The sequence below is a fragment of the Alligator mississippiensis genome, chromosome 3, assembly GCF_030867095.1.
Source record: "Alligator mississippiensis isolate rAllMis1 chromosome 3, rAllMis1, whole genome shotgun sequence".
Taxonomy (NCBI): Eukaryota; Metazoa; Chordata; order Crocodylia; family Alligatoridae; genus Alligator; species Alligator mississippiensis.
The window spans coordinates 97,878,680-97,905,850 of record NC_081826.1 but is presented as its reverse complement, the minus strand read 5'-3'; the positions used below and the strand labels follow the sequence as shown (position 1 = coordinate 97,905,850).

Sequence of the window (27,171 nt, the reverse complement as noted above, 5' to 3'; positions counted from 1 at the left end):
TGTAGCTTAAGTATTCACAAAGGAAGAATACCCTTGAGAGTATAGCCTTCCTGCAGTAATCAGAAACTTCATCTCTACTCCAGATAACCTGCTGTCTACTTGAGGCTGTTTTAAAACATCGTGTATTGACTGTTGTCCAACAGCAGGTTGAGGAAACTAGTAAATAAATAGAATCTTTGAACTTGTCTAATGATGCAGTAGAAAATGTTATAATTGCTGAGGATACAAGCATAAAGTTGGAATGGTTTATGAAGTAGAAAGGACTTTTCTAGTGGTTGGAGAAAAATGGGAAAGATAAGAAAATATGGGCTTGATTCTTCTCCCCTCCACCCCCCCCAACTGTTGTAATTGTATAGTTATTTGTGCAAAGTAGGTGTAAAACATTTGCTGAATCAGAATGGTAGCAAATAATGTTCTTTGCATTGAAATAGATCATTGCAATGTGCTCAGTAGCTGAGAATTGAGTCCCAAATGCAATGTTTCTACAGTTATCAACTCTCTGGAAATTTGTCTGAGATTTTTCATCTATACTTGCATTTATATATTTTTTCCTAATGTGTTGAAGTGACAATAAAGTTTTCAGTGGTATGTTGCAACTGTATGAATATTAGCTAAAGAGAGATTATGTAGGCCTAATAAAAACTTTTTAGCTAATGATCTTTAAGCTTGAAATATGTTAAATCTGTGTTAAAAACAAAAGAGATTTCCCAGTAGGTTGTTTGTGGTCTGCCACATCTCATTTTTGTCGCTTATCTCAGTGAGCACCTGTTTACATATGTCATTCTATAACGTAGGTAAAATGTGCACAGTACTGGCCAACAAAAGAAGAGGAAGTCATGATGTTCAAGGAAACAGGATTTCGTGTGAGACTAGTATCTGAAGATATCAAATCCTATTACACAGTACATCTACTTCAATTAGAAAATATCAACGTAAGCTTTCTCTCCATACGTGTGTACTGCATATTCATAGGACTAAATATATGATGTAAAATGTATTTTAAAAATCTCTTATGAACTTTCACTTCCTGGTTTGACTATTCCATAATAATAATTACATTAAAAATCAAATAAATTTTGTATACTGAATGAACACAGCGTACAAATGTCCAGGTAAGTGTGTGTGCGAGTGGATTAACTGGATTTAGATGCAGAATGCAATGAGTCAGGCCAGGGCTCCGTGGACCCCGGTATAGCTACTTGCAGCCTCCCTGCTGTGAACAGCCTGGGCTCTGGGGTGGGGACAGGCCCAGAGCCAGGGTTAGTTGTGCCAGGTGGCCAGGAAGGTGCAATTGACTGCATCAGGTCCACGGAGCCCTGGCCTGGCTTGTTGTCAGCAGTGGGTACACGTGTGCCTCGGTGAAGATGGTGGGGAAGGGGCTGGGGTGTGGTGCCACAAGAAGGATTGGACCCCTCACTGCTTCCCCACCCTAATCCCCAAGGTGCACGTGCACCCCCACCGTTGGCAACGAGCTGGGTCTGAGTTCCACAGACCCCCCAGTAGAACTACTTGCAGTCATGGCTGGGTAGCAGTGTGCCAGTGGTGGGTGAGGGGCTTTCCCTTCACTGCCTCGCTGCTGCCACCTGGAGAATGTGTGTGTAGAGGTGCCCCAATAAAAGCATGTTGTCAGTTAACCATTTAACTGATCACCAGGGATCCTGGTTTTCTGTGATAGATAAAAAATCACAAATTCTCTGATAAAAATTCCGAATTCTCTGATTTAAAAATCCCCAAATCCGTGGTTAAAATTAAATGCCCCCCCCTGCCCCCTAGCCCTGCTGGAGGGGGCCCCCAGTGCCAGGGCTATGGGGCCAGGGACCCAGGTCCACAGCCCTCTGCCCCCAGTGGAAGGTAGTGGCTGCTACAGCTGGAGCATGAGCTGGCTTTCCTCTGCTGCTGCCTGCTGCAGGCTTGGGCAGGGCCAGCTCCCAGCGGCAGCGTGCACCCCTGGGGGGCAGGGGGGACCTGTGTCCCCCAGATCTGCGGGGGCAGGGCAGATGTGCACTGCCCCTGTGCACGCAGAGGAAGTGTGGCCAGGGCACCACAGAGCTTGCAGTGGCAGGCAACTTTTGTGCGTGGCCTTGCTGTGTCCTGCCACACCAGTTGTGCATGCTGAGCTCTGGAGAGCCTGGGGTTAGGGCAGCAGGGCAGAGAGCGCAGCATTTGCGACCCAGGGTTTGCAGCTGGCTGGGCCTTCTGGCCAGGAGGCAGTTTGCAGCCTGCCTACTCCCAGCCAGAGTGCTCGGCTGACTGGAAACGCTGCCATTCCCAGCCAGCTGCAAACCACCACTCCCAGCTGGAGTGTCGAAGCTGGCTGGGGGTTGAGGGAGTGGGGAGGTTCGCAGCTGGCTGGGCAGTCTGGCAAGGAGGCTTCAAACCCCGTCCTGGCCAGAGTGCCTGGCTGACTGCAAACCTCCCTGCCCCGTTACCCTCAAGCCCCACTAACAGCTCACTCTTCTTGCTGCAGGTAAGTGTGGGTGTCAGGCCCTGCCCTTCCCCCCTCCCTTCCCCTCCAGGCAGGGTTGAGGTTTTTTCCCCGACCCTTCTTCCATTCTCCAGGAGCTGTTTGCACTCTGCCAGCCTGTAGAGCTCTTTGGAAAAGGGGGAAATCTATGCGTTTCTTTTCTAAAAGGGAAAATCCATGTTTTCTCTGATAAAAATGAGAAATCTGTCGTTTTCTCTGTTTTTCTGTGGGAAACAGAAAACTGGGATCCCTGCTGATCACATTAGGGAAGTTTAAACAGGTCCTTAATTAATCAGTATTTACATCCCTAACTTGGAAATGAAGGTAATACTACGAAATGCAAATATGAGGTTTTGCTGGAATATTATGGCACACATAAATTAGTACATTTTACGCAAGGTTTTGTCAGTTAGTTGATTAATAGTCCAACATAATACATTTACTAAGAAACATGGTCTAGATCTTAAGTGTCTAACAGATGCCCAAGAACAAGATTTACACTCTGAAGTTCATACCCAAACACAGGAGTGGCCACCTGCAGTATGCATGCTATGAGTGGCATGTGGAAGATTGGGAGGGAGCAAGGAATACAATAGCAGATAGGCTCTTCTGCTTTCTGCCCCATCAGGCAGGGGAATGGGATTGGAGTGGCACTCGGAGAGGAGGTGAGGCTTACCTTCTGGCACAAGCTGCCAAAAATCCACTATTTTAATCTTGTATTTCCATAAGAACAGTGAAAAGTAGAATTGTTTTGCTTCTGGTACTGCAACAGTGCACATCTTTGGAGTATTCTAACAAGGGGCTTATTTCATAGTACTGTATTGCTGGAGAAGTGAAAACTTCTGGATGTGCCTGGTTTTATAGAGAGCAAACAAATATAATCCTTGCGTAAGTTTGAATCATGACATTTGGCAGCTTAACTTATTTGTTTTGTTCCATATAAATGTTTGTATTTGCCTTTGTGGCTAGTGTTTTACAATAAGAGTTGGAGAAGAGAGAGTTTGATGTTATCTTTAAAAAAATGATTATACAAGTTATTCATTTTTGCCTGCGTGTGCTGTTTTTTGGAATACTGGAATACAGAAATCTGATACTTCCTTTCCACCAGTACTTTTACTGTGTATCCTCTATCCCCCGTCTCCCTGGTTTTTATACCTATGTTAAAGTCAACTAATACTTCCCATTCTAGAATTTTGCTTTCATTTGTTCCTACATCTGCCTTTTTTAAATTGTTTAAATTGAAACTTTTTATGTTGGGTGACTGCTTCAGGTTGAATTATTTAGGGAAACTTCTGCAGAATTCAGCCATTTCACAGGGTTTTTTCCTAATCTATCTTTACTGTGTTAAAAATGCTTAATTGTTCCATTGAGAAATTTTAGTGCTGCCAGTTCTTGAAGTAAAGGTTTTGAAATCTGGCGTGAACTTGGTGTTTATGGCAGGGATGTGCCTTTTGTTGACCCTGTAAAAACACCCTAATTTGGCCAAGTTAAGGACCAGCTGTGCACATGCATGGAGTTAGTTCACAGTTCATCAGCTAAATTCCCTAAAGATTGTGTCTATGCTATTCATGTTTCTAAGGCTCCCCTCTACATGTGCAGGTAAAGGAGTGATTGGATCTAATGCATGATCCACACAATTACACCTCCTGTCAAAGCACAGTTTCGGCAGGAGACGAAATTATGGGACTGTGCATTAGATCTATTCATGCTTTATTGCTGGTGCAGGGGGAGCTCAATTCTGCACTGGCAAGAAGCAGGCTCCCATAGCTAGGGGTCCACTTTGCTAAGGAGGCTCCCAGCTGCAGGAACCATACACAACCAGGACTGAGAGCTGCGCAACTGCTGGTGTTCCTGGTTCCACTTGCCTGTGAAGCACAGCCTGAGCCAGGAGCCCTGTGTGGGCTGGGGGTGTTGTGTACCCCTGAGCCTCGGTGATCTCTGCAGCTGCGATCCCCAGGGCTCCCGGCTTGTACGGGGCTCCCAGCTGCAGAGGAGACCCTGCTACATGTGCAAATTAAAGTTTGATAGCAACTTTATAGCTGTTGGAGCTTTTTATTATGTAACAGTACTTGGCACATGTATCTGGTCTTAAGATAATTGTGTAATTAACCAGTTAATTGTGTAATACCTGTGAAGTATAGAGGGGGCCTAATTAGTCTTTCCAACTGCTGTGGGTTGCCGTAGTGTGAGCACCAGGACTGAGAGCAGGAAGGTGCTCTTGTGCTCACAGTGCTCCCCCTGCTGGCACCCAGATAACCTGAAAAAAGATGATGGCCCAACTTGCACAGAGGGCCAAGAGCTAGGAAAGAACTAGATTGGGGCAGGAGATGAGGGGGGCCGGAGGGATGACAGACAGGTACTAGTAGAAAGGAAGTTGGGAGTGTCTGACTAAAGAGTCTGAGGAGTGTAAAAGACTAAGATTAATGAGAAGTACGGGTGGCAGGAGACTGGAATTAGGAACTCAGGAATGTGGAAACTGAGCTGCTGAGGAGGGAGGGGGAAGAGCTGAGATATAATGGGAAGGGAAGGAAGGAAAGGGGAGTGGAAGAGACACCATTCTGTTCGTTTTCAGATGTCTTAAAAACCCAGCAGTAAGATGTACTTTCATTCCTTCCGCTGCTGGTTTTCCTCATTTCTGTCACTCTGTTAATCTATTACTGTCTCCTGATGGATTAGATGTTCCAGCGCTGTTAGCAGTGTAGATCAATATGATTGAACCTGATCCACTTTTTTCCTTAGTTTGTTTGTTTTTAAATAACCCTAGAAAACAATTACCTTGCACTCAAGTTTTAGCTAAGTCAAAATGAAGCATTTGGTCATTTTCCTTCTGTGGTTGTAGATTGCAGGTGGTGTTACTAAATTAAGATTTTAACACCAAACCTTTTCTGGTTAATTTTAATCACTGTTGTAAGGGTAGCTCCATTAAAACTTTTGTGAAGAATGTGTAGTCAGTCCTCTCTTAATGCCAGTCTGAACTTAACAGATCATTTGGCAGAGTATTATATGGACAAGCAGAACTCCTAACATGATTATCTGGTGGCATTGTTTAAGGTTTTTTGTTTTATGGCTCAGTTTATCTCACTGAATGCCTTTTCACCTCTTCATTATCATTGTGTAACTGTTCAATGCCCTTGAGGCCCAATCCTTAAACCTTCAGCTTATTTCAGGATTAGATCTATGTTACTCACTGAATTGTCCAATTTAAATGTGCTCCACACTTCCAAAATGTTGCTAATTTTGAAAGAATGCTGTGCATCCTATTTTTTAATTGTATAGAAAAGTAATAGTTTTGAGTAAACATGGTATAAATAGAAAATGGTGGGTATAATGCACAAAATCTGGTTTAAAACTCTGCTTCAGGCAGTCATAAAGAGAATCTTACTGTGTTTCCACAAAGGGAATATTTACTGCAGGCTGCTAAATCATAGTAGTGTAAGACTGACGTTGTTTAACAAATGCATATTTAGGGATTGGATGCTGTGTGTGAAAGAATTTAAGGCTTGTGTCTTGCCAGTTCGTTGTCTAGCCTTCAGTGAGACTTTCTGTGAGCAAAGCAAGACTTGGGCACGTTGTTGCTGGCCTGGGGTCCTGGACTGTCTTTCTGCCCTGATTATGACAATATCACTAGTCCCCTTTGAAACAATTCCCTGTACATGTCAAAATCAATTTACACCAGGATGGGCAAAATGGCAGATCTGCTGGACAGTCAGACTTCATTTCCCAGCTGCCCTTGCCTGCATCTGCAGGCAGTTACCATGGAGACCCCAGTAGCGGTGGTGCCATGACATCATGAGGCTGGGGTTTCCATGGAGATGGGCCCCAGCTGTGCTGGTAAGGTGAGGAGGTGCTTTAGGGCTGGGATTTTTGCAGCAGTGACAGTATAGTCTAGCCAGGGCAGAGCCACGATCTGCTGCCTGCATGCTTCTGCCTGAGGCATGTGGGCAGTAGATTGCAGCTCTGGACCACACTGTCACCACTACAAGATCCCACCCCTGGAGCAGCTCCCCACCCAGCCACACACCCTGCTAGCGCTGCTGGGCCCATCTCTATAGAAACCCTGGTCCTATGCTGTCATGACCCTGTGCACGCCGGGTCTGACCCCGGCTCGCTTTCGTCGCTCTGCATGCGGGCTGTGGCCAGCAGCCCGGGCAGGCTGGATTGGAGAGGGCAGGCGCTGAGCTAGAATTAGGCACAGACACGTAACAGTTGATTTTAAGATTATTTTACTTACACCCAGATGGTCGTGGTGCAGGCTGAGAACTTGCTTGAGTTGCGGTTACAACAGAAGACACGAACATACGTGGAGGTTGCAAGGCTCCACGCAGACAGAACACGAACAATCACGTGGAGCTTGCTAGGCTCCACGCGGACAAACTACGGATGTCCAGGACAAGCGCGCATTAAACTCGTCGTTACGTCTTATAGTAGGCTCCGTTCGAAGACGGGAAGAGGTGGGCGGTGGATCAGGCTGCCAAACTCCTCTGAGCGACGTACAGGGTTTCTATTTCCCTGCTGCGCACACCCAGAGTCCCCACGAGATGGATGCGGAGTCCTCTTTGGCTTGGGCGGAAACTGCTCAAGCCTCTTATACGGCTAGCAGGCCAATCACTAGCCGCCATGTGTGAATAATTTAGCACTAGCCAGTTGCGGGGCACGAATTTGCATACGACGAGCGGGAAATCTTTGCACCGTGCATTTCTGTGTTGCAAAGGAAATGCACCCTGCAAAGATCGCTGCAAAGTGGCGGGAACACTCCTTTGCACACGGGTTCTCTGCGCAGCAGAACTCCTCTATGCAATTAAGTTGCAAACCCACGGGGATAATTCTTAGTGCCGAAGCACACACAAAAAAAATCAGACCTTTGGGTCATGACAGACCCTACTGCTCCTAGGGTCTCCATGGAAGCCAGCTGCAGTTACGTGAGCAGGGGCTACTGGGCAGTGGGGTTTGCTATGGGTCTGATCCTGCCCATGGGCTGGACTTTACTCATCCCTGATCTAAACCATAGAGACAAAGATTAATCTTTAAATACATATTTTTCCTTTTGGCAGCTAGAGCTGGATATTAACTAAGGACAAAAAGCAGTAACTGGACAGAACTTCAGTACACTTGTTGTGGCAACTATTGAGAAATGATAAATGTGACCTGAATGGCTGTTTTAACAAGCAACTTTTTGTACATCAGCCCTTCATAGCCTCTCATAAGTAACTGACTAATAGACAAACATTTGAATGTTCTGTTTCCATTTTGCAGATTTCTTTTCCTAGTGATTGGAAGATGAAAATGACTTTAGCTTCTATGGACCAATACATTTGTTTGTTAAATCTTATTTTTACTATTTGCTTTATAGAAACTAGGTAGATGTACCAAAAATTGTTCTGTTAAAATAAGATGTTAATAATACTAAGTAAACTTGAGCATATCAGATAGTTTAAAAAACCAAAACAAAGCAAACTGATATTGAGATTACTTGCTTGATCTCATTGAGATTCCTAGTCTCATAAGCATCCAAGATCAAGCTGCCTCAAAGTAAATAAAATTTAAGATCCCAGCAGCTGCTAGAATTTTAATTACAGTGCCCCTTGCATGTACTGTGAGCAGAAGTATTTAGCAAGGTGCTTAAAATGGTGGCAGTGGCCTGTGGCCTTGTCTATACTTATGTTGTTACTACTATCAGTTGAATTACGAAAGGTAGGAAAAGAGAGTTATTTTTAGAGAAAACAAATAAACTAAACTAAACCAGAAAATGTTGAGGCTTGGGGATTTCAGTAGCTGTCTTCACTGGATACCATTTGCTTTTCTGTTTCAAGAGACAATGTGGCAGTCATAAATCTAACTTCCTGGTGTTGGTTAGGATCTAAGGATGCAAATGTCTAGCAATCTGATAAAAATGTCTGTACCAAACTGAAAGATTTACAGAAATGCTGAGTAATTCCTGGCCTGTATAAGTAGATGAGTCACAGGAGAACAGTTAGGCAAACATGAAAAGAGCCTTCTTCCGTATAATTTTATTATTTTTTTATTTTTAGAGTGGCGAGTCCAGGATGATAACTCATTTTCATTATACTACGTGGCCAGATTTTGGAGTCCCTGAGTCCCCAGCTTCATTCCTCAACTTCTTGTTTAAAGTTAGAGAATCTGGGTCATTGAATCCTGAACATGGACCTGCCGTAATTCACTGTAGTGCAGGTATTGGACGTTCTGGCACATTTTCATTGGTAGACACCTGTCTTGTCCTGGTAAGTGTTTTGGGGTGGTTTTGTTTTGTTGTTTTGTTTTTTTTAATTTACACTTGTGGGGTTTTTAAGACTGACAGAGATCTTACACAAATATTTGTGGAAGTAAATTAGGACTTGCTGTAAACTATGTTATTACTTCGTCTTTAAAGTGCTTTAAACATATTTATCCACAGCTACCCATAATATAAGTCAGGAGGCCAGCCTGTGACATGGGTGCCACAAGTGGTCCAGGTAGCCTCTTTGTGTTGCATGTGGCAGATTGGGGAGGGGACAGGCAAACACAGTGGTAGATAGGTCCCTGATCTGAAAACAGCATTAGATTAGGGAGGGAGCACAGGGCAGGAAGCAGAAAGCAGAACAACCAGTTGGTTAGGGGAGAGGGACTCGGGTGGGGCTAATTTTCTTGTACACCTACCAACAAGATTGGCCCCCACTGTAGCACTTAATTATGTGCAAAATGTGGCAAAGGAAACAGAACAAATAAGATCAAGGATTCAAAGAAAAAGCTGCTTAAAGCTAGGCTTCTAAATGCGTGTTAATATTTTGCATAAGGTGATAACTCATAAGGTCTGAGTTGTGTTCTTGAATTATCGGGTTTTTTATGTCTGTCAATTTTTTTCTCAGGAATTTGTGACTTTTTTATAACTTTTTTGCTGTTCCAGTTAAAATATATTTTTCTGATTTTATTACAAAACTTTCAGGAAACATTGGGGTTGGCTGTTGGGTATTTCTGTTTTGGTTTTTTGTTTTTGTTTTTACTTGCACCCAAACCCACACCAACATACCTTGAAGCTTGCTTTGTTCTTTTAAGGCTTCTATGACTCAAATGAAAGTTTAAGCATTGCTATAAAACTGAAAACTTTGAGAGAATTCCCTGTAATTAATGCAAAGCATCATTTATAAACCAGATTACTGTTCCTTATCTGTTGGGAAGGAATGACTTTTAAAAGGATATAATTAGTTCAGTTACTGGTTAATTGGTTCAGTAACTGGTTAATACTAAAGAATTCTTTGAAGACCATTGCAGTATATATTAGGGGTGCACGAATAGAGATTTTTTGGGGCTGATACCGATGGCCGATTTTTTTTTTTTTATTTTTTTTTTTTAAAATGAGTCGTAATGACCCATACCAGTCTGATTTCGATATGCAACCCTGCAGCGTGGAGAGTGGTGTTGGGCTGGTAAGTCTGTTGTGGGGGATAGGGAAGGGGCATGGGGGGAGCAGATTGAGTGCCCCCTTGGTGAGGGAGGGAAAGGGGCTGGGGCAGGTGCTGCCCAGCCTGGGCAGAGCAGGGCACGGGACAGAGCTGTGGCTTGTCTGGGGGTGCAGCTCCTGCTGTTATGCACATCCAGGAGGGCATAGGGTGGGGGGTGCTGCCCCCCAGATTGGCCTGGGGGAGGGCAGGCTGCTGCTGTGGGCTGGGGCCGAGGGCTGCATCAGGTTCTTTCTGACAGGGGGCTGAGCTAGGCTGTGCTCGGTGTGTGTGGTGGCGTTGCTGGGAGGGAGCTATGGCGAATTTTGGGGTGGCTGCAGCTTCCTTCCCCAGCCCCCCCTCCCAGCTCTGCCACCTGCCCCGAACACAGCCCTGACTTAGCTCCCCTGCCTGGAAGAGCCAGCACTGCCCCAGCCTGCAGCAGCATCCTGCCCTGCCCTGTGCACAGATCTGGGGGCCCAAGCCACCCCCTGGACAAGCTGTGACTTTGTCCTGTGCCCTGTCCCACCCCAGCTGGGCAGCACCTGCCAGTGCTGCCATTGCCTGCCCCAAGCACAGCCCAGCCCAGCCCCCGCTGGGAAGAGCCCAGCCCGCAGTGGCAGCCTGTCTGTACCCCTTGCATAGATCTGGGGTCACAGGCCCCCCATGCCCTCCCAGGGTGCACATAGCAGTGGGAGCTGCCCTGCCCCAGCCTCACTCCCTCCCCCACTGCTGGGGCCTTGATCTGCCCACAGCAGCAGCCCCACCTTCTGCCCATGCGCAGATCCAGAGACACTGGGGCCTTGATCTGCCCACCATGCACCCCCCTTCTTGCATCCCCTGGACAAGCAGCTTGTGGCTTCATCCCACAGCCCGACCCAGCTGAGCAGTGCCTGCCCCTGCCCCATTCCCTCCCTCACCACGGGGCCTCTATCTGCTCCTCCCCCTTAAAAAGAAGAAAAAAATATAAAGGGGTACATGAGCTGAAACTTTGAGATGGAAGGGGTAAACTTGTTTTAAAAAAAAAAAAAAGGTTGAAAACTCCTGAATACCATGTAGGATTGGAAGTAAATTTCCTATTTTCCTGCTTCCAATTTGGTACTGAAAGATTTATTGCCCTGAACTTAGTCATGATTATGGATTATTGGGGGAAAAAGACGTTTACCTGATAAGATTTTAAAAACTATATATCCATTATATATACTGGCTGGTTTAAATCACAATTTTGCATTTTTTGTGAAAATCGCAAAATTTAAATGATTTTTTTTTCTTTCACAAAGAAGCTACTATTTGCAGTGCAGTTCCACAATACAGCCGCTTGCTGGGCCATATTCCAGCATTTTGTTGCAACGAGATGGAGCCGGGGTGGCATCTGTGGCACTGTACAGCGCCCAGTCTCTCCGCCCCAGCCAGCACCAGCAGTGGTGCATTGCTGGGTGGGGCCAGGTGGGGAGTGGGAGGGAAGTGATCAGTGCTGCCTCAGCAGGGCACCTGCATACAGAGTGGGGTAGCAGTGAGCGAGTCTGATGGGCAACAGGCCCCTGCGTGTGAGTGAGCCATCCACGCTCCAGCCCCTTTTGCCTGCCTCACAACTCTTTGTTGGTTGTGGGTGCTGGCAAGCCACTGCCAAAGCCAGCGAGTTTGGCTAGCCTGGGGTCTGCCAGGAGCTGGGTGTGCTGCAAGGTAAGTCCACTTCCCCCAGTAGCCAGGTGGGTTTCTCTAACCCCATCCAGTGAAGGGGCTCTGTGCCCCATGGGGAAATTGGCAATATTCTTCCTCCCTTCCTGCTAGATACTCCTGATCCCTGCTCCTAGCCTAGCCCTGGAGCCAGGCTCAGCTGTCCAGATGGTCCTAAACCTGCTCCCTCAGCCACTCAGGAGACATTGAGGGGGAGGGGAAGGAGGCATGATCTGGGTGCAAAAATGGCAGCTCCTGCCACGATTGGACCACTAGTGAGCTGGGCCTGCGATTTAAACCAGGCCCTAGTAATATATATACATTTTTTCCATGGCAATGAATGTAGGTTGATATAAAGAGCTCTTGCAACATTGTCGTTATGAATCTGAGACTACAAACAAAATTCTTATTCTGGAATAAATCATGTCAGATTATCTTGTATTAACTGCTCCATAGTAACTGCCCTTGTGCACATGCTAATCCCACCAGCAAGTGTAAATTAATGAAGGGTAGTTTATTGTTCAGTGGAAGGGGGATATTGGACAATTTAGCTTCCTCTGACTGCATGAGATGAGTATATGCATCAGCAGTGGCTGTGGAGCTGCTGATGCCTCTTTATTTTATGATAACTAGTTTGCCTGTTCTCTAACAAACTTAACACAAGAAACAAACAAAAACCCCAACAAAAAAAAAAGAAATCAAAAGTTGTTTTAGATGCTTAGGTTAAGTAAAGTGGACCCTTGGAATAGTTGTGTTGAGGAATGTGGAGAGATTTACAGAGTTCCTCCAGAAAGCAGTTTTTAAAAGTCGGCATTATCAGATCTTGCAATTTTACTTTGAGTCATTTTATTATTTGGTATACTTAAAATTTCAGCTACTGACCATGTCAGCAATTGATAAAATTTGGAGTTTCAATTTTTAGAGCAGTATCTACAAGCAAGACAATGGGAATTTAAATTTCTGTCTGTAACAGTATGCTGTACGTTGCAGAGAAAAGCTTTAAAATGTCATTCAGATGCGCCTTAAATGCACAATAATATTAAATTTGGAGATGGTTTAGTTGCTTTACTATTTTATATGAAATATAATGATTTTTGAGGCCAGACTGTTTTGACAGCTTGAGTTGGCAATGCTGAAAAGGTATTGAATATTACAAATAACAGTAGTGTAACTTGTCTTTACAGGCCTCTGCAGTTTCAGTAAAATTGATGTTGAACTCTTTAGGCTTTAGGTAGTTCTTTGTATTGTCCTAACTTTAACTCAAAAGTGATTGATCTTGAATGTGGACTTATTCCTTTATGCCTTAGTAAATAAGCATTAACATTTTTTTAAAATAATTACTTCCTCCACCTCTTGGGCTCATTTATCTGATCTGACCTAGTCTTGCAACTTACACAAGCATGAGTAAAATTGTGTGTGTGTAATTCTATTAAGGCTTAGTGATCCAGTTATTATTAACATATTGGCTTTTTCGTGATTTAAAAGAACTGACAATATACCTTTTTGTTTCTGAGTAGAACTCATTCTTGTGAGAAATAATTTGGGAAACCTGTTTTCAGTTGTTCAGTTTTTTTGGGAATAACTGAAGAATGCAGCATGAAGTTGAATGTACATATTTTATGATTTATATGCTGTTCTTTTTGCAGATGGAAAAAAAGGATCCCTTTTCTGTAGACATAAAGAAAGTATTATTAGACATGAGGAAATATCGAATGGGGCTTATTCAGACACCTGACCAATTAAGGTTTTCATATATGGCTGTAATAGAAGGAACAAAATTTATAATGGGAGATTCAACTATACAGGTAAATGTTCAGAATAAAATGAGTTGACTTTTTAAAATCCATTTTTAAACGATAAAATATCAATTGGTGATTTTTTAAATTTTTTTTGTATAGCTTGAAACCATGTCATTTCTGTGTTTGGTTGAGCAGATGGATGTCTTTTAAGCTAGATAAGGGGCGGGCAATTATTTTGGGTGGAGGGACATTTAGCGAGTTTTGGCAAGCTGTTGAGGGCCGCGTGGGCAGTCCTGCCACTTGACAGGTGCCCCGGCCCCTGGTCACCATCTTGGGACCCACCCCTAACCTCTGACCTTTGCCACCAGAAGTCTTTCCCCTTGCTCCTGGAAGTACTTCTTTGGGAAAGAGGGTTTGCCATCGGGGGAGGGGGGGACGACACATGGGGGACAAATTACTTACTAAAATTCAAGCACCCATAATAATATATTTTAATTTAATTTAAAAAAAAAAATTTTGTCCTGATTTGTGTGCATTTGTGCTGTATATACAGAAGTGATTGCATATGGGTGTTTGTGGGGATATGTGTGGGTATGGATGTGGGCATGTAGTGTAGAGTGGCTGGCGGGCAGGCAGGAAAGTGGGGAAAGCAGCGGGGGGGAGTGGAAGCAAGTGGGAGCATAGGGCCTGCACCAAAGTTCTGGGGCCAGCGCCAGCAGGGCCCAGAGTGGGGCGGCACAAGTGTGGGCTGGCAGGGATCTGTGGAGCCAGGCTGGGCTACGCCAGCAGGGAGAATGGGGAGTTGACCCAGCTCCATAGAGCCCCTGCTGGCCAGGACCCCACACTCCTGCCGCCCTGCTCTGGGACCCACTTGCACTGGTCCTGGGACACAGGCATGGGCCCAGTGCTCCCTCCCTCCTGGCTGCTGCTGGCTCCCGCATGCCTGCTCACTCCCAGTGCCCCCTGCCCCAGCCCTGGGGTACAGGCAGCGAGAAATGCGCAGCCCCAGCCCTGCACACTCCATGCTTGCCTGTCTGGACTGAGCAGCAGCGGTGTGGAATGAACTGGTGCTCAGCATGGGGGGGGGAAAGCACCCTGCTCCCCTCCCCCCCTCTGTGGCTGGCACTTCCTGCTGCAGTCACTCACAGCCCGCACGGGGCTGTCTTGCCTCTCCGCCATGTCACTGCTGCCCATGGGGTACAGAGCAGACACAGGCAGCACTTTTTTCCCCATGCTGAGCACCAGTTCCTTCCCCACAGCTGCTGCTGGCCAGGGCCCTGCGCCAGCTCCAGGCTTACCCGTCAGGGCTGAGCAGCAGCAGCAGTTGGGCAGAAACTGCTGCTCAGCACAGAGGAAAATGGCCCACCTGCTCACCAGCAGTGTTTGCTGTGGCTGCCCACCCGGAGCTCATGCTGCGCTAGGCTGTGGGGCGGCTACTTCACTGCTGCCTCTGTGCTCCCTTGTGGCTGCTCAACATGGCTACTGCTGCTGCACTGGGCAGCATAGAGGGAGGTGTGAGCTCTGGGCAGGCAGCCACAGCAAACACTGCGCAGTGGCGGCGAGCAGGGGGGCTGCTTTCCTCCATGCTGAGCAGCAGTTTTTGCTCAGCTGCCGCTGCCACTTCAGCCCCGACAGGCGAACCCAGAGCTGTTTTGGGGTCCAAGCTAGCAGTGGCGGCAGGGAACAAACTGGTGATCAGCATGGGGAAGCAGCCCCTCCCCTTCCCCATGGCCTGCGTCCCATGCTGCAGCCTCTCGGAGCCCACATGGGGTTGCCTGTGCCTGCTCTGTTGTCACAGGGGGGAGAGGTAGGACAGCCCCACATGGGCTGCGAGTGGCTGGAGCAGGAAGCACCGACCATGGGGAGAAGGGGACCGCTTTTCTCTTGCACTGAGCACCATCCCAGCCGCCACCGTTCAGCCCAGATGAGCAGTGTGTGGCACACGGGGTCGGGGCTGCACACCCATCCTCACATGTACTGTGGGGCTGGGCTGGGGGCACTGGGAGTGAGCAGGTGCGCGGGAACCAGCAGCAGCCGGGTGGGAGCGTGGGGCCCATGCCGATGCTGTGGGCCCCACTGGCAGTGGCCCTTGGACACGGCAGGAGGAGCACGGGGTCCTGGCCAGCAGGGGCTCTGGAGCCGGGTCAGCATCCTTCCCCCCCGCTGGTGCAGCCCAGCCCCACACCTTGCACTCCTACCACCCTGCTCCGGGCTCCACTGGCACTGGCCCCATGCTCCTGCACGCCACTTGCTTCTACCCACTCCTGCCACTACTTTCCCACCCTCCTGCAAGGCTGGACTGTGGGGTTCAGCAGGAGCTGGCCCGGCCCCAAGGACTGGGGAAATGTCCGTGGGCTTCCCCTGCTTCCTCCCAATTATTTCCTGAATTTCCCATGCTGGCACAACCACGAACAGTCCCATGGTCCCAGGCCAGAAGCCTCTGCTAGGCAGGGGCTTCCAGCTGGTGGGGGGCAGGGCTGGGCAGGGCCTGCCATGGCTTCTCCTGGGTCCTACTGCACCTGGCTCTTGTCATCTTTGATAGGAGCTAGGGGCAGATAAATATTAATTTTTAAAATATTTTTAGGGGCCTGCAGGCCGGATTGAATGGCCTGGCAAGGTAGATGCAGCCCGCATGCCATATTTTGCCCGCCCCTGACCTGGATGCAAAAAATGTACTGGCTACGGGGCCTGGTTAGTCTGCCAAATTTATGTAATAATGCACAGGCATAATTTCTTTCTTTTTTTTTTTTTTAATACCAACATGAGGAATCTGTCTTCAGCTTTTAAAAACAAGCCTGCAGCCTCAGGCTCCCTGGCCCCCATTTCTTCCTCTTGCAGCAGCTTCTGCCACCTGCTTCCTTCTGCCCCCTACCATTACCCTTGCTGTAGCCCCACTGAGCCCTAGCCCAGCCCTGTGGCACTGGTGGTAGCAGCACCTGCATCTGGGTCTCTGAGCCAGTGCTGCAGATGTCATGCTGCTGCCACTGCTGCTGGGCCAGGCTGGGGTTCTGTTCCATGTCCCAGGCTGAAGCAGGGCCAGATCCTGCCAGAGCAGAGCAAGGGGAAATGGTGGGAAGGAAAGGGCAAGTGGGAGGAGTCTCAGGGAGGCAGGCACAGAGGCAGAGGCTGTAGGGGCGGGAGTGGGGGGCGGGGGGAGTCTGAGGCTGCAGAAGGAGGCAGGAGTTAAGTTCCTTGACACCTCCCACCCCCCACTGTCTGCCCCCCTGCCACTGCTTGCCTTGCAGTAGCAGTAGAGGGGGATGAATTTAAGATGGCCTTCCAGTAATTAGATTCTATACATGGAAAATTTATAACAAATGTATATGTATTCCATGTATACAATCTAGCTACTGCAGGGGGAATCCCTTAAATTTAAGGTCATCTAGGATTCAGTTCAATATGCTAGTGTTTCAGATCTGTTCCTCACTGTGACCCAGGTCATCCACAGGAAATTAATTCTTATCCTGGTCCAGTTAGTGGAATTCATAAGAGCAGTTTTTTGGGTCAAGATTAGCCAGAGGTTTTTTCCTCTGACAAAGGTTTTATATCATCTGGGTTAGTTTTGTATCCTAGCAGCAGTGAAGATGTAAGGAATGTCTCAAGCATGTGTCCTTCTTTGCCTCTATAACTCAAGGTTTCATCTCAGGCTTTTCCAAGGATGACCAAAGTCAATCAACTGAATAAAGGTGCTAGATATCCTACTATCTTTACATCAGTGGGTGGATATACCAAATGCATTTGGAGCAGCTTTCTGCTACAATCTACCAAAACACTGATGTATGTCTTGAAAAGAGGCTGAATTGCTCATCTGGATAGCTGTCAGACCCAAAGCCTGTGGCCCTCATCAGGATGAGGGGTATATGCAAATTCTAGAGGATCTGAGAAGTAATATGGGTTGTGTGAAGATCATTCCAACCTCTCTTGTAAGGCACAACTCCTTAGGTCTTATCAAACTGTACTGTAGCAATGTATTGCATAATACAGGCGAGGAAAAATAGATTTCATAGACATGGACATTAGGGCTGGAAGGGACCTTGAAAGGTCATTGAATCCAACCCCCTTCTCTGGACTCTCTCAAGCTTCTCCACATCCTTTTGAATTGCAAAGCCCGAAACTGGACGAACTACTCAATCTGCGGCCACACCAAGGCCAAGTGCAACAGGAGAATGACATCCTGTTTTTGCTTGAGAAGCATCTATGGATGCAAGCCAGCTTTTTGCTCGCTTTACTGGCTGTAGCATCACATTGCAGGTTCATGTTCATCTTGTGGTCAATCCTGACCCCCAAGTCCCTCTCGTCCGTAGCGCTAGTCAGCGTAGCACTGCCGAGCCTATAGACATGCTGCAGGTTTTTCCTCCCAGGGTGGAGAACCTTGCATTTTTCAGTATTAAACACCATCAGGTTCTTGTCCACTCATTTCCTGAGTCTGTCAAGGTCAGCCTGGATTACCCCCCTGTCCTCAGGTGGGGATGCTTTACCCCAAAGTTTGGTATCATCGGCGAACTTGGCCAGTCTGCTTCTGACTCCAATGTCCACATCATTAATGAAGATGTTGAACAATATAGGTCCAAGGACAGAGCCTTGAGGGACCCCACTGGTCACAGGGCACCATGACGATTGACTTCCATCAACTACCACCCTCTGGGTCTGACCACAGAGCCAGTTCCCCAGCCAGCGGATCATGGTGAACCCAAGGCCACAGTTGGCCAATTTTGCCAAAAGGTGATCATGGAATACCAGATCAAAGACTTTTTTAAAGTTGAGATATATGATATCCAGTCTCTTCCCCCTCGTCCAGGTGGTAGGTCACCTGGTTGTAAAAGGAAATGAGATTGGTCAAGCACAACCTACCCGCAACAAACCCGAGCTGGCTGTCCCTCAGGGTGTTGCCATCAGCCAGTCCGTTAAGAATGGCCTCCTTGATGATTTTTTCTAAGACCTTCCCTAGGATAGAGGTCAGGCTGATAGGCCTGTAGTTTGCCGGATCCACTTTCCTCCCTTTCTTGAAGATAGGCACCACATTGGCCTTCTTCCAATCTTCAGGCACTTCACCAGGAGCTCTCACAGATCCGTGCCAGGGGCTGAGCTATGATGCTCGCCAGCTCCTTGAGTACTCTCTGGTGTAAATTGTCAGGACTGGCTTCAATAAGATCAAAGCACCTTTTAAGAACCTATTTAATAGGAGCAGTGTTTTCAGAATAGTCAACAGCATAATGATGCAAGTGCCAGGAGCACTCAACAAATAGCAGACCACCTAAGCAGGAGAAACAATAGATGGAATAAGAAAGGCATAGTTGGACTAAAAAGGGATCAGTCTCAGGCACATAAAGTGTAGTTCTTTAACCTTCTGCATCCCTTGAATAAACTTTTTTATTTTTTCTATAATCTCTTCTAGATGTTGCTTTACAAAGTCATGATGTAGTCTTTTTAGTCTCTGCTTCTGATTGTATAGATTAGTGGTTCTCAACCTTTTTAGACATGAGGCACCCATCATTAGACTTGGGGCACCCTTTGAAAAATGATAGCACTTTTTTACTGGCAGAATGAATAGAGCAGTTCTTCCGTTGCAAAGCCCTCAAAGACTGTAACAGGTCAAAATGTTTTGGTGTTATGATTCCTGTTTTGAAATTTCTGGATTTATTTTGTGTATCGTGTAGATCTTGTGGATCTTTCTCTTACCCAGCTGCACTAGTATTGTGCAGTACCTTGTGGTATGCTTAAAAGGCACCCTGATTGAGAATCACTGGTATAGATGTTAATTCATTGACAACAGTGGACAGCAGTTCCTCTGTGGAAGTCCAGAATATTTGCTGTTAGAGTAGAAGAATCCTTGCTTCATGTACATGTCATGTAAAATGGAAGTATTTACTTTGTATTTTGAGTGTCAGGTTTGCCTATTGGAATTGTTTAGCTACTAGTATTTTAAAAAAACCCCAAAACTCCATCTGTACATTTAGCATCAAAATCTGCATCTTGTCTGCTTGTCTAGTATTGGGTGTAATTTTCACACCCGGCTATTCAGGTTCTTGAAGGGTTTGTTACTGTTTTTCCATGTGAAAAAAATATCCTTAAAAGTTGAACTTTATACTTGCCATATTTAGCCATTTGATCCATGAATCTATTTTAATCCATTTCATGTTATGTTTGTTCATTTAAAATGGCATTCTTAGTATCCTGTGATATGAGATTCAGGATTCGATTGCTGATGCTTTTTACGTAACTTTTTGTCTCAGAATGACTGATGCATCCCTCAGAATTGATATCTAAAAATATAGCTTTCACCATGTTTGTGATATAAATTTTCCACTGTCTGGCTGCTTGGGGGGGGCGGGAAGTCTGGACATATGAGAAGTGTCTTGTGACCATCATAGGACAAGACGACTTTGCATGTCTTCAAGCTTGATTACCTTCATAAGCAGATCCCCAGAGTTCAAGCTATTTCCACAGAAAGGCGTTTCGAGGAAAATCCCCGAATATATTGGAACTGCTGCCTGTGAGACAGTCAACTTTTTTTAGAATGAGATTTACTGTTATATCAGAGCTTAGCCAGCCACAGCAGCATGCATTAATAGAATTCTTACAGCTGGTATTTGCAAAGTAGCTACCTGCTGTACTATATTCATACATTTACCATCCACTGTCCCTCAATGTTGGGCTCCAGCTCCAATGTGCAGTTTGGTCCAGCAGTCCCGAAGGCATTGTTTAAATATGTTTTCTAGCGCACCCTTCTTGAAGACTTATTGCTTGGCTAGTCACCAAAAATGAGACTGGCTTCAAACCTCTTTTAAGTAACTGATTTTTCACCTTGAAGGATGCACTGATGCATGGATCCTATGACTTAGCTTCTTTTGCTGTAGCTCAAGAGACATTTGATCAAGATCTTAGCAACAAAGGAACTGATTGACATTTCAGGACTTTTTTTTTCTTTCTGCATTTGGGAAAGAGGGTAACATGAGAGTATGTAGGCTATATGGGCAGCAGCTACAGAGATCGCTGCTCAAAAGATTACAGTCTTCTGTGCAAGGGGGCGGGCATATGGACCCACGAACAAGGGATCTATACATACAGACTATCTCAATGAATCTGGCGCTGTAAGGTCAGAAAACGTTCTCTGTCTTCCTATAGGTATGTTTGAAGACTACAGTTATAGTCAACTCACAGTAAGAGTTTACAAGGAACCTTTTTGAATAATTCAGACAGAAAATAGGCATGGGGGGAATCGTAATGAATAAGTATCTTCATAATCTGAGAATTTTAGTGAAGGTGAAATGATTCTGAAAGCAAGAAAGTGTTTTCTCCAATCTTTCCCCCAGTCACAGCATCTTGGACCAGCCTGTCACCAATACCTCCTCATTTCTAATGCTAAATCCCTATTCAGTTACGCTTCCTGTGGCTCACTTTTTCTTCATTCTTTCTGCTAAATTGATTCTACTTGGAATTCATTGTACAGCAGGGGTATCAAACTCTCATCGGGTCCCATGGGCCAGATGAATGGTGCAAGGCTGGCATGTCACTGGCTTGCCCCACATGTGCTAGATCTATGTACTGTATTCAGCACATGGGTCAACACCAAGACTCATGGGCAGCTGTGGGTTATGCCCCTGCTTTAAAGTAATTGACTGCTTTTTCTTTGTCATGCTTATCTTCAAATTCATCTTTTTGGAGTGAGACTTAATTTTGTTGTAGGTTCAGAAAGTACCAGAAGTGTCCGATCTTTGAGGGGAGGAGGAGAATAGTATAATTTAAAAAATGAGAATTTTTGACTCAAGAACTGAAAGCCTGACCCTGTTGAAGCCTGTAAGAGTTCTGGCAGTATCTGGAGAGAGGTCAGGATTTTGCTCACTGTATTCTACCATTGAAAGTCCCATGGTCTTGATAGTGATTATGGCCCAGAAGAATGTGATAGTGCAAGATCAAATGGATATACTGGAGCTAGCTAAGAGCTGATTCTCTTATCTATACCCTCTGCTTTTTAAAAGGAGATCAGTGTTATCAAGTTCACCAGAAGGGAACTGTATAGTTTCCCATTCACCACCTTTATGACTGTCAGCAACTTGGGAGAGGTCAAGATGTTCTTGTTGCTAAATCCCAAGGGATTAAACTGCCCTATATAGGAAGATTCACTCTTCAAGAGCCTGCAGCTGATTTACCAGGGTAATTTGAATGTTTATTCCTGTACATTGACTATTTAGGTTTAACTGTTGCATTATTGATTCTTGCTTTTGAATGTTAGAGAGAAATTAGTCTAAATGGTCATCTATGTAATCGGATTCTATTTAAACATCTGTTTAATGCAGAAAAGGACTTGGGGCTTACAGTGGACGATAAACTGGATGAGTTGGCAGTGTGCCCTTGTTGCCAAGAAGGCTAACAGCATACTGGGCTGCATTAGTAGGAGCGTTGCCAGCAAATTAAGGGAAGTAATTATTCCCTTCTACTTGGCACTTGGGCACTAGTGAAGCCACATCTGGAGTACTGTGTTCAGTTTTGGGCCCCTCACTAAAAGGATGTGGAGAAGTTGGAGAGAGTCCAGCAGAGCAACAAAAATAGGGGGCTGGGGCACATAACTTTAGAGCAAAGGCATAGGGAATTGGGCTCATTTAGTCTGAAGAAGAGAAGACTGAGGGAGGATTTGATAGCAGCCTTTTAACTATTTGAGGGATGGTTCCAAAGAAGATGGAGCCAGACCAGGGGTGGGCAATTATTTTGATCCATGGTCCACATAAGGAGTTTTGGGGGGCTGTCGCAGGCTGGGTTGGTGCTCCCCCGCCCTCCCCCAACCTCCCTATGTGGGGTGAGGTAAGCAGAGGGCAGAGCTGGTGTGAATGCACAACAGCTTCAGCCCACCCTCTACCTCAAGGAGGGGCTCAGGCAGATACCCTGATCCACAGGGAGAAGTGGCCACTTGCATCCACAGCTGATGCCAATACCCATCCGGTGCTGCTTCCAGTGCACGGGCCAGGAGTTGCTGTAAGCTGTGGGGCCATGCTGTAGTGGGGGGGAGAAAGGGGGAGACAGAGAAGCGACCCTGCCCATGATGAGTAGCAGCAGCCGGTGCAGGGTGCACCCACTGCTAGGTACTGCTTTTGCCCAGCACCAGCCACTGCTACTCGTTGTGAGTAGGGCCTCTTCTCCCTGTCCCGTCCCCCCCTTCTCCTCCCTTCTACCCCCTCTCCCTCCTGCCATCCCGCACCTACAGCATGGCCCCGCAACTTACACCAGCTCCTGGCTTGTGTGCCGGAAGGAGTGTTGGGTTGGCACTGACATCAGCTGCAAATGCAGGTGGCTGGTTCCCACTGGGGATCGGGGCATCCTCCAAGGTCTGCAGGTGATGCTGCTGCATCAGCTGTGGTCCCAGGCAGTTGCCCTGATCTCTGGCAGAAACCTGCAGGCAGTGTCCACAGCTGATGCCAGTGTGCACCTGGCGCTACTCGTGTGCGGAGCGGGAGATGTTGTAAACTGAACAGGGCTGGGACATGCCTGTCTACCCAGCATGTTACAGCAAATGGAACCACTGGTTCTCTACAGGCTGCATCTTACAACTTTGCAGCTGCCGACCTGCAAGCTGGATAAAATCAGTTGGCAGCTTGGATCTGGCCCATGGGGCGTATTTTGTCCACCCGAGCTAGACTGTGCTCAGTGGTGGCGGACGACAGAACAAGGAGCAATGGTCTCAAGTTTTGTAGCAAGGGAGGTTTAGGTTGGATATTAGAAAAAACTCACTAGGAGGGTGGTGAAGCACTGGAACGGGTTAGCTAGACAGGTGGTGGAATTTTCATCCTTGGAGGCTTTTAAGGCCCAGCTCAACAAAGCCCTCACTTGTATGATCTAGTTGGGGATGGTCCTTCTTTGCGCAGGAGGGTTGGACTAGATGACCTCCTGATGTCCCTTCCAACCCTAATTTTCTGTGATTCATTCCTAGAGATTTTAGGTGTGCATTGGAATCGAGAGTTTTACCTTTCGGTTTGCAGTCCTACTTTTTACCAGCAGATTTTAGTTAATTCAGAGCAAATAGATCTGTGCACTGAATGCTTGATTTTGAGTTTTTTATTGGCCTTGTTGTTTTCTTCAGACTGTCATTAGTCTTGGTTTTGGTGTTCCTTAAAGGTGAGAGCACTAATGGTTACTTGTTCTTGAAGTTTTAATTCTTCCTAACCAGTTGGATATCTTTTTGCTGTCCTAGTTTTGATCTAAGCATGTGAGTGTAACCAAGAAAACATTTAACTTAGCATTTTTAATATAAAAAGAGGAAACATTTAATTTCTTGATGAGATGGCAATAGGACATTTGTCACATTAATTTTATGTGTAAGGAGAGTTTTGGTAAAATCTATTCTCAGTCCATGAATTGCTTTTTTTTAAGGTATCATTCTGAGAGACTTCTCTAGAATGTACCCTGTGTCATACTGTTATAATGAACATAAATGTTCTTTCTGTCCTGTGAATTAAATATAGTGATTCTTATTCCACACAGATTTAAATAATAACCAATACAATAGAACAAGCACATATGTATCTACCACAGTGAAACAAATTACTACGATTTTCCATCTGTGCTAGATGGAACACTTCTCTTAAATTAGTGCCTTAACTGGACATAGCAATAGTACTTGGTGGCAGGGGGATGTAGTTCACAGCCTTGGAGGTGGAAGTGAGGTTTACAATATATCAACAACTTTAAACATTTAAATTGGCCACTCCATAATTGGGAGCGAATTAACGCCTCATTAGAAGTCAGTTGGTTGCCTTGCTTTTAAAATAAAATACCCTTACTTACATTGAGAATATCTTAGTTTGGTCTTAACCTCTGTTATAGAAATTATTATATTTAGTTCTGTTAATGTAGTTTTATTTATGACAGTACTGTGACAAACCGTGTTATTCAAAGATATAGAAGCTGTTACTCAACAACTTTCTTCTTTATTCAGAAACGATGGAAAGAACTTTCTAAAGAGGACCAAGCACCAAGTTCTGAGCACTCTCCTCCGTACCCAACCAAAATAATTACAGAAAAGTACAATGGAAATAGTGTGGGCTTAGAAAAACAGGAGCAAATAGGGGAAAAAATAAATACAGACCTGTCCACCAAAGTGCAAGATGCTGTGGATGGAAACACAGAAAGGCAAGTGTGATCGGAAATGAATGTAGTAGGAGAGAACACTTAAGTTGCATTGGATTTTTATATTGCTGGTCATAACCAAACTCTTAATTTTGAATAAGTTGTCTCTTGTGTTGGAGAAGGAGAGAGTATTTGGTTGAACAGTCTCAGACATAGTAAGAGAGAGGATTTTATTTTTTCAGTGTAATTTTAGCTATTTCCTACCTATACCTTCTACAGTTCAGTTACTTTAGAGGTATGGGGGGCGGTTCAGTCTGAATATGGACAGGCACATTACAAATCTCTTCTGAGTTGCTTTGTCCTTGCTGGAGTTGCAGTATGTGTCGCAGTTAATTGTATTATTGTAGGAGTTGGCACCTACCTGCCTGTGGGTCAGGGTCTTATAGTGCTAAGACCTGCATCAAGACTAAGCAGGTGGTCTCCTACCCCAGGCCTTACATTAAGAGAAGATGGGGAGTGGCTAGATAAGGAAGAGACAAGGGAAACGGTGAAAAAATGGTGTTTTAACTTGATAGGGGCTTTTGGTCACTGGTAGCCTAATCATTGTCAAATGTTTTATGAGCCTCATGGCGAATGAGGGGTTTAATGGATGGCATGGGAGAAGGCATGAAGGTGTGTGTTAGCCAGGACTTGTAGAAACAGGACTTGTCTGCATTTTTTTTGTGGGAGAACTTTTGTGTGCACAGGGAATTGTGGGAAGGTAAGAGAGGATGTATTGTCTTTGTCTGATTTTTGCCTGTATCCTTGCTCTGTGACAAGGCAAGCTGTCATCCCAAATGGAAACTTAGATTGGGACTTAACTTTTATAGTCCAAGACAAGCACCTAGTCACTGATCACAGGGGGGGAAGCCTTTAGGGTCAGTGACTTGATAGGAAGCTGACTTGATATGAAGCTGAGTTAACTTTGCAAGGAAGACACAAGTAAAGAGGCATGTTATTTGTCTAGTATCTGTTTTTGTACAAAAATACATACACATATTTTCATTGAAGCCAGAGTTCAGGTGATTGAGTGCATCATGCCTATGCAAGAGGGGACAAAATTAAGGTTTGTGGGTTGTTTTAGAATCTGGCATTTTCTAAGGCTCCATTTAGCAACCTGACTGGAAGTACCCAGGGTATTTTCACATTCCCCTCCAGGTTCTCCTCTTGTTTTGTTCATAAATAGTTCCAGACAGATTAAGCCTTCTGTATGTGCTGGGGGAAGAAGCACTACCTTTAACATGTCTTCAAGGGTTCCTCCTATTCTATTGCTTAGGACATTTTCCTTTTTCTTTTCCCCAGTACTGTTCGGAAACGCCTTCGAGAGGATAGAAAGGCTAACACGGCACAGAAGCTGCAGCAGATGAAACAGAAGTTAAGTGAAACTGAACGAAAAAGGAAAAGGTGGTTATATTGGAAACCTATTCTCATTAAGGTTATGTTTGGTACATTGATTTTATTTGGAGCTGTTTCTTGCTGGAAAATGTATTTTCAAGAGCATTCCTTGTAAGTAAACAAGTGAGCTTGTCTGCATTAGCAGTTAATTATGCTGCAAATTAGTTGTTAGGGGTTTGCCATTCATCAGCAAACTTCTTACACCTAAATTGGTGCAGAAGTTTAAATGTTAACTAGATAAGTGATGTAAACTGATCACGAGTCAACATCTCAGGACTTCTCACTGCAGGTACTTCTGAAACCAAACAGCAAATTGCTATCTGAATAAAGTGGTTCATTTTTGTTAAACAGGTACAAGTTTCCTGCAAATGTATTTATACACTTTTTAAAATAGTTTTCCACCAAATCTACAAGACAGACCCTGAGCCACAAAGTTTTAACTACTGAGGCTGTCTTAATTTACACCTGACATAAGCAATAAACAGTGTTGTATCATTTACATTATTAATGCAAAGAGGCTATCCTTTCATGTGTGTAATGTGTAATGTACTATGATCATGGGCATAAACATTTTATATTCTTATGACCTAGGATAAAGATATTTTATAACTGCGTATTTAATCTTACTTTTGTAGTTAACTGTACTTTTAAAGCTCAGTTTGTACAAACTCTTTGACCAAGAAAGAATCTGATTTTGAAACGAATGTAAAGCATAATTTGTGCATTACAGTAGTTAACAGTGCATCCATTCCCCATATTTCAAGACTTTGAGACTTTTGATATGAGCAGCTAGGGGTCTGATGAACCACTTATCTGTTCTGTAAGTTGCATTCCTTATTTATTTTTTCTATTTTTTGGAATTTATTTAAATAATTTACTTCTGAGGGGTTTTTTGGTTTAAAAATTATGGGAAACTTAACTCCCCCTTACCTAAAGGCAAACTGTTAAACTGGTGAATGGAAGTTGTATTCAGACTTCAGCTACTGTTTGAAGCCCTAGCTTTGTTAAAGTTGACATTCCATTAAATGTGAAACATGATATTTTGCGTGTGTGAGTTGCATTCCTTGTAGTAATTAAGATCTAGTGGAAACATATGGCAACTTAAAACCGATTCATTCTTAAATGAAAATACTGGGTACCAAGTATAGATGCTATTAGTTGTTGCTGAATTTAGATCCTAGTAATTGAGCCCAATCTTAATTGAGTTTGCCAGACCTTTATAAGGTACTCTTTAAGTTGCCTAACATCATAATCAGCCTGATGGTTAACTGCTTTGTCAAGAATAGCAAATGAAGGGAGTACTGGCACCTAGATCACTTTATAACCATGAAGTATAAATTTTGCACTATTTTGTATGGAAATTTGT

General features: G+C 45.1%; 1 protein-coding gene across 5 annotated transcripts in view; it reads left to right on the top strand.

Moving 5' to 3' along the window:
• PTPN2 (protein tyrosine phosphatase non-receptor type 2) overlaps positions 1 to 27,171 on the top strand; it is a 56,061-nt gene that overhangs the window by 23,929 nt on the left and 4,961 nt on the right. For 3 of the 5 annotated variants that reach the window (XM_014606686.3, XM_014606687.3, XM_014606689.3), the window contains 5 exons: positions 795 to 932; positions 8,494 to 8,703; positions 13,221 to 13,379; positions 24,241 to 24,434; positions 25,713 to 26,843. In XM_014606686.3, the coding sequence (XP_014462172.1) occupies positions 795 to 932; positions 8,494 to 8,703; positions 13,221 to 13,379; positions 24,241 to 24,434; positions 25,713 to 25,920 (909 nt within the window). In that variant the 3' untranslated portion in view covers positions 25,921 to 26,843. Of the gene's footprint in view, positions 1 to 794; positions 933 to 8,493; positions 8,704 to 13,220; positions 13,380 to 24,240; positions 24,435 to 25,712; positions 26,844 to 27,171 lie in introns of those variants that run through there. The other 2 variants (XM_006271944.4, XM_014606688.3) reach the window with 1 other exon arrangement.